At 42.2% G+C, this 11,372-nt stretch overlaps 1 protein-coding gene across 1 annotated transcript; it reads right to left on the reverse strand.

Moving 5' to 3' along the window:
• Positions 1 to 2,115: 2,115 nt before the first annotated feature.
• Positions 2,116 to 10,985, reverse strand: LOC134488920 (zinc finger protein OZF-like). Its single transcript, XM_063291274.1, has 4 exons — positions 10,887 to 10,985; positions 8,574 to 8,700; positions 5,077 to 5,178; positions 2,116 to 3,925 (listed from the first exon to the last, which is right to left on the reverse strand). Exons 1-4 carry the CDS (start codon positions 10,947 to 10,949, stop codon positions 2,568 to 2,570), a joined length of 1,650 nt encoding a protein of 549 aa, XP_063147344.1. The 5' UTR covers positions 10,950 to 10,985; the 3' UTR covers positions 2,116 to 2,567.
• Positions 10,986 to 11,372: the final 387 nt, after the last annotated feature.

Here is an 11,372-nt window from a genome sequence, read left to right on the forward strand (position 1 = left end):
TGAGGAATTAAGCAGCCATTCAAAGAGACACAGATCAGACCCGCCTTAACTTTTGGGGTTTATCTGTCTGGGTTTTCCCACGCTTCTTCAGTTTGTTAGGATTTTCTGTCTTAAGTAGCAGTAATAAACACTAGAGACCTACTCCTCGTCTCAGCGTGATTCCTGACTGTTAGGACAACCAGGTGACATTGAGCAAAATTTGGTAGATACAGTGTGGCTTTCTGCTGAACAGGGAATGTGCTGATCAGAGTTCTGTTTCTTTGCAGGTTATTGAGAAATGTATGAAAATGAGACGACGTTTATTGTATGTTGATGTAGATATATGATAAAACAAATAGCCTTGAACGGAGGAATGTTTTGTGCAAATATGGAGTTGAAGGTTGCTTGCTGAATGCAGTAAGAACAGTCTGATGGAAGGAAAGCAGAGGTGGGAAAAAAATAGAATGATTAGCACTGAAGAGGAAGACAAGGATGTGTGATATCCCCTTGGTTGTTTAATGAATTTATGGATAAATATATACAGGTAGTCCTTGCTTAACAACCATTCGTTTAGTGATGGTTTGGACTTACAACAGTGCTGGAAAAACCAACTTATGACCAGTTGTCACATTTATGGCCATTGCAGTGTCCCTATGATGACGTGATCATGATTTGGGCGCTTGGCAACCGGTTTGCATTTATGACCATTGCAGTGTCCTGTGGTCATGTGATCACCATTTTTGACCTTCCTGGTCAGCTTCTGGCAAGCAAAATCAATGAAGAGCCGCATGATTTGCTTAACACCCGCAGCGATTCACTTAACGGCCACTGCAAAAAAGGTTGTGAAATCAGGTCAGATTCACTTAATGACCACTTTGCTCAGCAACCAAAATTCTGGTCCCAACTGTGGTTGATAAGCAAGGACGACATGTAAGGAATGCATCTGGTGATGACGGGAGTGTTGATTTCGGATGTGTATATATGTTCCTTTTTTTTGTAGATAATGCCATATTACTGGCTCGGAACCCAAATGATCTGCAGTGAATGTTAGATTACAGCACACAACAGAGAGAAAGGATCTGAAATATATGTATCAAAGTCCAGAGTAGTTGAACTGGTCAGGGCAAATAGAGTGAACAATTTCAAACTGTACACAAAGTAAGTTGACGAATTTATGTACCTAAGGAGAAAATGGATGGAAAACGTCAAGAGTCGCTGGAGTTGGGTGGCCTAGAAATTGGAAACATAAATGATTAAGATGGCCAAATACTGATAGAAAAGTAGTGGGTAGTAAGTAGTTACAAGGGATGAGTATCTGTCAACAAAAATTAAAATGGTTGTGTAGAGGTGTGTGCTTCTGCCCTCTTTGTTATTTGTAAGAGTTGGATATATCAGGAGAAACACAGAAGTAATTTAAGTGGGGTGGGGATGGGATGCTTAAGAAATATGTGTGGTAAGCAAGAAGAGAGACAAGAATGAATGAGTGATGAATGAATGAATGAATGTGAATTGAATACAAAAACAAGTGATCCATATGAAAAAAGTATGTTTGGCCATATAGAAAGAACGACTGAGGATTGAATGTTAACATAATTTTAATATAAACAAGAGAGCCAGTTTGGTCTAGTGGTTAAGGCACTGGGCTAGAGACCGGGAGACGGTGAGTTCTAGTCCTGCCTTAGGCACTAAGCCAGCTGGGTGACCTTGGCCAGTCCCTCTCTCTCAGCCCTAGAAAAGAGGCAATGGCAAACCACTTCCGAAAAACCTTGCCAAGAAAACAGCAGGGATTTGTCCAGGCAGTCTCTGAGAATCGGACACAATTGAACAGATATATAAATATATACCCATACATACATATATACAGAATGAAGAAAAGAAAGGGAAAACTGAGAAAAGTGTGGTTGGAAGATGAGTTTTTCAAAAAAAGATGAGAAGTTTAAAGAATGAACAGCAACGTATCAAGCAGTATATGAACATATGGGAGCAAGGATGGTTTGTACAGAGCGAAAGGAGAACTATGGTGAATGGCATTCGCCGACTCTATATTTAGCTACATTTTTCTCATCTCATGGCTTTAATTTATCTCCATTTTACATAAAGTTGCTTATCCCAAAAGAGAACAGGGTGATGGGTATGTATATATGTTCGCACGACGTGTTTATTATATATAAGGCTGAGAATGCATGGAGAAATGGTTTTTGTTTATGCATAATGCCAAACACTATTTTCACGACAACAAACCCCCATTCCTTTCTCTTCTATGTGGATGATCTGCCTGCACAAAATATATCTACATCTATATACAGTACCTATAAATAAATAAAAGACGTTTCTGGGCAAAATAATTTCAACATTCCAAGAACCTAACTAATGTATACTTTCTGGTGCTGTGAGATTTGTAATTTCCAGACAAACCAATTTTTGCTCCCTGATCATCTGTGGACCTCACTCTCTGTACAGACTCCGGTAGTTTACAGAAGATGAGTCATGAGCAAACGTATCCTATAGCTGACATATTTACAGCGTTTCACTCTTTGTGGATTCTTTCACAACGCACCACCTTGCCTCTTTCAGCAAGGCATTACAAGCTATCTTCCCCTGTGGATTCTCTGGTGCGCCACAAGGCTTGGTTTTTGAGTGAAAGCCTTTCCACAATCCAAGCATTTGTATGGCTTCTCCCCAGTGTGGATCCTCTGGTGCGTCACTAGGTTTGATGGGCAAGCAAAGCATTTCTCACAGTTGGGGCACTGAAATGGTTTTTCTCCTGTGTGAACTCTCTGGTGGATTATGAACTTTGATTTCCGAGCAAAACTTTTCTCACACTCCAAGCATTTATAGGGTTTCTCTTTCGTGTGGACTTCCTGATGTCTCACAAGTTGTGAGTTCTCGGCAAAATATTTTCCGCACTCCGAGCATTTATACGGTTTGTCATCCGTGTGTACTTCCTGATGCCTTAGGAGTTGTGATTTCTCAGCAAAACACTTTGAACACTCTGAGCACTGATAAGGTTTTTCTTTTGTATGTACTTTCTGATGCCTTATGAGTTGTGATTTCTGAGCAAAATCTTTCCCACACTCCAAGCACTGATATAATTTCTCACCCGTGTGGATTCTCTTGTGTCTTAGGAAGCTTGATTTGCAAGCAAAACACTTCCCACAATCCAAGCACTGAAATGGCTTTTCTCCTGTGTGGGTTCTCTGGTGGATCTTGAGTTTTGCTTTCTCGGCAAAACTTTTTCCACACTCCACACACCGATGAGGTTTTTCTTTGGTGTGTACTTTCTGATGCCTTATGAGTTGTGAGTTCCGAGCAAAACAGTTCCCACAGTCCAAGCATTTATACGGCTTCTCTCCTGTATGGATTCTCTGATGGATCACCAGTTTGGATTTCTTAGCAAAACAGTTCCCACAGTCCAAGCATTTATAGGGATTCTCGCCTGTGTGGATCCCCTGGTGATATCGAAAGCTTGACTTGTCAGCAAAACATTTTCCACACTCTAAACATTTATATGGTTTCTCTTTTGTATGTACTTTATGATGCCTTAAGAGTTGTGATTTCTGAGAAAAGCATCTTTCACACTCCAAACACTGATACGATTTCTCTCCCGTGTGGATTCTCTTGTGTCTTAAGAAGCCTGATTTGTAAGCAAAACACTTCCCACAATCCAAGCATCTGTATGGCTTCTCGCCAGTGTGGATTCTCTGATGGACCACAAACCGTGATTTCCAATCAAAACAGTTTCCACACTGCAAGCATTTATATGGTTTGTCTCCTGTGTGGGCTCTCTGATGGACCACAAGTTTTGATTTCTTAGAAAAAAAGCTCCCACACTCCAAACATTTATGGGGCTTCCCTCTTGTGTCAACTGGCTGGTGTTTGGTAAGGCTTTGTCTCCAAATGAAACGTTCTCCACAAATAATGCTCATGTGCTTTTCTCTCCTCTCATCTATTCAGATAAAGAGAAAAAAGAAACTATGTAGGGTGGAAAAGAAGAACACTGAAGAAGCGGGCCGAAGAGAGCATTGAGCACTGATGGGTCAGCTGTTCTGAAGTTGAGAAGGTGTTTTGGAGGACATGGGGGTGCACCTTCTGGACACTCCTTAAAGTTCTACCATTTCCTGATTTACATGATAGCTGCCTGGCCCCAAGGAACTATAGGTAAAGGTAAAGGTTTCCCTTGACGTAAAGTCCAGTCGAGTCCGACTCTAGGGGGCGGTGCTCATCTCCGTTTCTAAGCCTTGGAGCCGGCGTTGTCCATAGGACACTTCCGGGTCATGTGGCCAGCATGACTCACGGAACGCCGTTACCTTCCCGCCGAAGCGGTACCAATTAATCTACTCACATTTGCATGTTTTCGAACTGCTTGGTGTGCAGGAGCTGGGATTAACAACGGGAGCTCACCCCGCCGCGCGGTTTCGAACCGCCGACCTTCCGATCGACAGCTCAAGACTAGGACAAGATCAACGTCTCATTGCTTCCTTAACTCAGGAGTCTATTTTTCTGGCACTGCGGGTCTATCATGCAAGCCCAGGAAAAGAGATTTCTTTAAGATGGGACCAAAAGGTGCAGTGAGCACCACCACCCTTCTCAGTTTTGGATCTGAATAGCAGAAGATCTTTAAAATTGAGCTATTAACAATGGGGCAATACTGAAATAACTAAAACAACGGGGTAGGTTAACCCTCCCTTCAATTCCTCTCTCCAATTTCACCTCATAAGCCTTAGACATATCTTTCCACCCTCACTCTTACGCTCCTTAAAATATTTATAATCCAAGTGGGGTTTATAGGCTAAATCCGATGCAGTACACTTAAAATGTCTATACCCTATATTTTTGAGAATACCCATCCACAATGAATATTTTATTAATTCGTAGAAATTTTATATAAAACGTTTGTTTATATATATATAGGCTAAATCCGATGCAGTACACTTAAAATGTCTATACCCTATATTTTTGAGAATACCCATCCACAATGAATATTTTATTAATTCGTAGAAATTTTATATAAAACGTTTGTTTATATATATATATATATATATATATATATATATATATATATATATATATGAATGAGTGACAATGTTGGCCCCTCACCTGAGCTCAGGTGGGAATTCTCCAAGTCTTGAGAATCCAGAAACCAAGGGTCTTCTCCTTGTTCCAGGCAGTAGATAAGGTCTGGTTTGGCATCTGGAAAACCTTTGCAGAAAAGAAGAGGATAAGGAATATAATGGAGGTAGCTGGAGTTCTAAACTGACCGACAGCCTTCCCCAACTTTCCTGGCGCTAAATTTTGTGACTGGTTTTTGCAACGAGAACAGAAGGGAAGGAGGTATTTCCCAGCACCCGATCATCCACAGCCTCATAATCTCATTAGGAAAATGAGAAACAGGTATAAAATCAAGAACATCTGAGAAGTCTGTAAACTGCGCAACACTGCAAGGCAGGCAGTTGTCACTGTGGTCCTGATATATATAATGGCAGTGGAAAAAAAAAACAAGACAATCAATCCATCAATCAATCAATCATTCCCCTATATACACAGAAGCTCAGAAAACTCTAATTTGAGTTATGTGGGAGAAAAGCACGTCTCCTGCATCCCATTCTGTTTATTGGAACTTGCACCAAGTGCACAAACCAAGGGGTCTCTTTAAGACCAAGAGATTGGAGCTGGGAAAGATTGCTGCCTATATTTACAGTTGCACAGACTTTTCATCCTCTTTGACTTGCTCCCTCTACGGGTAGTCCTCGCTTAATGACTGCTTGTTTAATGACCATCCAGAGTTATGATGGCACTGAAAAAAGTGACTTACGACTGTTCCTCGCACTTACCACCGTTGTAGCATCCCCATGGTCATGCGTCACAATCTGGGCGCTTGGCAACCAGTTCACACTTACAACCGGTTGCAGCATCCTGTGGTCACGTGATCATCATTTTCAACCTTCCCAGCCAGCTTCTGATAAGCAAAATCAATAGGGAACTGCATGGTTTGCTTAACAACCATGTGGTTCACCTAACAACCATGTGATTCAATAATGGTCATTAATGCAATAATGGTCATAAAATTGGGTTTGGATTTGCTTAACAACTGCATCACTTAGAGACATAAATTCTGGTCCCAATTGTGGTTGTTAAGCAAGGACTACCTGTATTAGTGTCAGGAAGAGTAGTTGGCTGAAGAATCTGATCCCTGTTACTCACCACAACTCCTCCCTTTATATGCAAAAGGGGCGGGGACCGTATGACCCTGAAGACCAAAAGAGTTGTCGTAAGCCTAACTTATCACAGAGCCTTGTTATGAAAAGGAAAGTAGGTCATGCCATGGACAATAATCTATGGGCTTGGAATTGCTGGAAGGAACTCTTTTCCATTGCCATAGAAATCAGGATGAGAAATAACAGGTATAAGCTGAAGCTACCTAGATTTTGTGTAAATGTAAAGTAAAACTTCCTGATAGTAAGATCTGAACAACAGTCGCCCAGAGTCACTTGTTGAGATGGGCGGCTATAGAAATCAAATAAATAATAATAACAACAACAACAACAGTGCAACAGCCTCCTTATGGCGGCTGTGGGTTCTCTATCTTTGGACGTTTTTAAGAGGATGCCGGCAGCCACACCTTGAGAAGGGTTTAACTGGTCTTCTTGCACACTGCAGAAGGTTGATGGTCTTGTGGTCCGGTCAGCCCTTTGAAGTAGACCGGTCTTGGACACCAAAGTTATGAATACTTTTATTACAGGGTTAGAGTAACAGAATCTTGCAAGTCTGAATGTGCCTCCCCCTCCCTGCCTTTACCCTAAAGAGAACTAGGGAGGGTCAAGTCTGAGACGTTTTCTCAAATTACATTCCTGCTCTGGACTCAGATTTCTCTTATCTGACTGTTGTCTTGGCTCTTCCTCCTGTTCCTCAAGGTTATTCTCACAGCCCATTACAGGCAGGCCCGCAACTAGGGTCTGTGTCACCCGGGGCAGACACGGATACCGCACCCATCTTGGCGGCCCCCCCAGCGTCCATTTTGGTGCCCCCCCAGCATGGTGCCCAGGGCACATGCCCCGATTGCCCCCCCCCCAGTTGCAGCCCTGATTACAGGTCCTTTCTAACTCTATTATTCTAGGAATCTATGAACAAACTAGACTAAGTTTTGAAGAAGCAAAAGGATCATTTCAAAAATACAGCGTAGCTATAGTGACTTGGACCAGAGTATATTAATGTTGCTATTTTGGAATTTCTGTAACAAGTTACATTATTATGTGTGTGTCTGTGTGTGTGTGTCTGTATATATATATACTGCATATATATGTGTGTGTGTGTGTATATATATATATATACACACATACATATACACACACACTGGCATTCATTAAAAATTCTTATTATGTGAATGATAAATGAGTCAGGAAGATGTACGAACGTCCTAGATTGTATAATAATTGGCTGTAATAAATATCAGTAAGTGCCGGAGGTTGCATTTAAGTGTTCGCATAACGTCACAAGCATTTAAGAAAAGAAAACTGTATGCTGACAAAAAGTGGTAAGGAAGCTGAAGATCTTGTGCTTGAGCTGAACTGCAATCTAAAAACCACAGAAGTCCTCTGCAAGACCTAGTATGTGCTGGATTCCTGAAAACAGGTGGATTCCCCAAAACCAACCTGTGAACAAAGGAAGGAACCAGTCAGAAGTAGAAGGCCCTGCATGGGCATAGCATGACTCTTATGTGCATAAAGAGAGTGGATTCTTTGGAAAGATTCTGTTAAGGTATGAAGCCACAGGCTTATAAAAGCTCCAATCCTACACAGCTGGAATCAGAAGACTCCCTCCACAACCATGGGACACAAGCTTATTTTCTCCAGTGTGCCTCCCATTCTCTTTGGACAAACTCCCCACAAGTATAGAGATGTGAATATGAATGACAGAATGAACAAATGGGAGAATCAGTAAGATTAGTTTAGAAGAAGCTCTACTTCTAACATTTTTTACTTATAGACAGTCCTCACTTAACAACCATACATTTAACGAAGATCCAAAGTTACGACAGCCTTGGAAAAAGTGCTTTATGACCTGTGCTCACACAAAATTTTGCACTATCCCCACAGTCGCAGGATCACAGTTTGGGCACTTGGCAGCTGGCTTGCATTTACAACCAGGTGCCGCGTCCTATGGTCACGTGATCATGATTTGCAACCATTTTTGCCAGTCTCTGGCAAAAAAAGACCATTGGGAAGCTGGATTCGCTTAATGACCCGTGATTTGCTTAACAACTGTTGTAAAAATTGTCGTAAAATTGGGTCCAGTCATGTGGTGACTCACTTAACGACTGTACTGCCTAACAATCAGTTTTCTGGTCCCTATTGTGGTCGTTAAGTGAGGACTACCTGTATTTGCTTTTTAATAAAATAGTGATGAATTTAATCCCAATGTTATGTTTTGGTTGCAGAATATTTCTCTCTAACAAATCTGCAGCATGAACCTGATCATTCTGCCCTGTTTGGGCATAAACTAAGTTAAGCAATTGAGTACCACACTGAGTGTGACAGAAGCAACAGACAGAAAAACAGCAAACCAGCTCTTCCCCAATATGCAGGCAGATTCCTTACCTAAGGAGGTCACATTCCTGAAGTTTTCCACCATGACATCCCTATACAAGGCCCTTTGATATGCATCCAGCAAAACCCCCTGGCCCTTTGTAAAATACACAGCCACATCTTCAAAAGTCACAGGATTCTGAAAATAAAAGAGATGCTACTTCAATCACAGTAAAATGCTTTCTAGGCTCCCTTGCAGACATTCAACATAGCACAGCCAGATCAGAGGCTATTTTAAGCCAGTTAGCCAAGACATACCTCATCTTTCCATATCTGCTGGTGAAATCCTTCGTGCAACTGCAGTACATTGCTTAATTTCGCTCCGATGCCCAAACAATGTGCACCACACAATGAAGGTTGGGCTGTGATGCATGGATTTCTATAAGCATCAAAATGTAAGAAGAGCTTTCCTGGATCAAGCCAAGGACCATTTTAGTTCAGCATTCAGGGTCTCATAACAGCCAAGATCCCAAATCCACCCATACAGACCCCGTATTTCCACAATACTCCCTGCAATAGAGGCCTGCAGCTTGATTTTACTCAGTTGTCAAGTAAATTCCCAAACAAGAATGGAAGGACACCAAATCCTGTTTCTGTTATCATTCTATAGCACTTGGGTTTACCAGCCTTGCTTACATGGTGATCTGCAAAGCGTAAAGGAAAATGTTGAAACCTTTGGCTTCATGCTTTTTAAAAGCCATCTACATTGGTGGGTAATTTCTGCAACCTTCCTGGTGTTACTTTAAAGAAGGCATATGGGGTGGTTAGCACCCTGAAGACGCTCCATGATTTTATGAATTTACAAATTTAAATTAAGAACTTTTAATACTGCCATCTTGGATTTTATATTTTATATTTTATATTTATATCTATATTTGTATTTAAGAAGTATGGTTTTTTTAACGTATTTTAATCTGTATTTATTTTTAGTTTCATTGTAAACCATCCAGAGTCACTTCATGCAAGATGGGTGGTGACAAAATTTGAAATATAAATAAATAAATAAATCTCCTGCCATGAATCTACAGATGAATAAGAATGGAATTGTTTAAAAGGCCAGCTGCAATCAGGGAAAAAACAAGAAATCTTTTTTTTTTAAAGACGCTTACATATTTATATTTTATTTTACTGGGCATAAACAGTTCTGAGTGGGCTACATCCCAACCTCCATAAATTGGGGTAAAAGCAATACAATTTTTAAAAAAGCAAATCAATAATATTATACAACTTACATATCATATCAGGAATGTTCATTAACATAATGAAAAGAGATCTTCCACTACCAGACAGAACAAGCTCACACTATTCCAGCCCCTATTATCCCTATTTTAAAGGATTTCCTTAAAATCAAAAGGTAAAGGGCCATCCTGATATTTGGGGAAAGCTGTTCCACAAAAGGGGGCAATTACTGAGAAGGGTGACTTTCATGGTGCCTGCAGATGGCCTTCTCTGAGTGAAGGGACCTGAAAGAAGCCCACTCTGGTTGGACTGACAGATACAGCTCGGAGTAGGTGGCCCTGCAGACATCCATGTCCTGAGCCATGAAGGACTTTAAAGATAACCAGCACTGTGAACTGCGACTGGCAACCTGTGCAGCTCTTGAAATATTGGTGTTATATGGGCAAATTGGATGTTCCAATGGGTGAAAGTGGGGGACAAGTCCGTTCCTGAAGCTGCCATATTCTGGACCAGTGATAGCTTCCGAGTACTCTTCAAGGGCAGCCCCATATAGAGTATGTTGCAGTAGTCCAACCAAGAGGTGGCTGAGGCATGACTGACTGTGAGTAGAGCAACCACTCCTTCAGGGACACTGTAATGCATCAACTGACCATCTTATTTGCTCACTACCCGTCTCGATCTTCAAGAGAACGTTTGGGTTGCAACTTCGAGATCAGCCAGCACAGCAAAGCTGGGAAAGCTACACCCTTGCAGGAGCTGTCGGGTTTTTTAAACTAGGCCTTTGAAGTCTAGTAACAGGATGCTGATGCTGATGCTGATGACGATGACGATGACGACGACGTGCCATCAAGAACACGTCTTTTTGCAACTGACAATTTAAAAACAATCTCTGTTTGTCTCTGGATCTCCCGGATCTGCAGTCTCACAAACCGCAACGGAAATGCTGGCGTGCAGCCTCTCACTTCAGGACGCATCTTGCGAAGGGCTGAAGACGACCCGCATGACATTTATCGAAGAGGTGTTTACGACTCCTCTTCCATGACAGCGGAATCGCAGAGACCCTACAGACGCACTCCCCGCCCCTCTTCCACCGCCCAGGACAGATACAGACAGAAGCTCACCGCCTGCTTCAGTTTCCCCACCTACCAGCAGCCGCAGATTGCAAGATTCAGACATCCCTCCAGCCTGTTGCTCGCTGCTGCAACGCATTCGAGGGTCTTCCTTTTCCTGACATCGAATAAAGCCCCCCGCCCTGTCCTAAAACCTCGAAAGCTGCCCGTGAAACAATGTTTCCGGGGAAGTGACCAATCACCAAAGGCTGCGCTCTCGCCTCCAGCCAATCAAACACCCCCAAACTCTAGCGTCGATCGAACGGTCCCACAATGCTTTCATTTCCTGGACCGTCTTAAGATGCTTTTCCTAAACTGCGGGGCGCTGAGGAATCTCTCCTTGGGCGTTGTCCCGTGCTGCGATCTTGGGTCGAAAAGAGGAAAAGCTTACAACAGCCCTCCAGGGTGGTTCAGGAATTATACCCACCTGCAAAGGAGGCTAGGTGGAATAATCCACTTGATACCACGATTATGTCTTTATCCGGCAGGTGGCGAGGTTACAGCAGGGCTTCTCAACCTTGGC

This window comes from Candoia aspera, chromosome 2, assembly GCF_035149785.1.
Source record: "Candoia aspera isolate rCanAsp1 chromosome 2, rCanAsp1.hap2, whole genome shotgun sequence".
Taxonomy (NCBI): Eukaryota; Metazoa; Chordata; class Lepidosauria; order Squamata; family Boidae; genus Candoia; species Candoia aspera.

What these genes read in the sequence shown, in the direction of transcription:
- LOC134488920 (XM_063291274.1), bottom strand. Translation starts at nt 10,949, where the DNA reads ATGCGTTGCAGCAGCGAGCAACAGGCTGGAGGGATGTCTGAATCTTGC. An exon ending in CTTGCAATCTGCGGCTGCTG is followed by an intron (nt 8,701 to 10,886) that starts GTAGGTGGGGAA and finishes TTTTATTTTCAG; the next exon opens with AATCCTGTGACTTTTGAAGA. An exon ending in GAATTCCCACCTGAGCTCAG is followed by an intron (nt 3,926 to 5,076) that starts GTGAGGGGCCAA and finishes TTATCTGAATAG; the next exon opens with ATGAGAGGAGAGAAAAGCAC.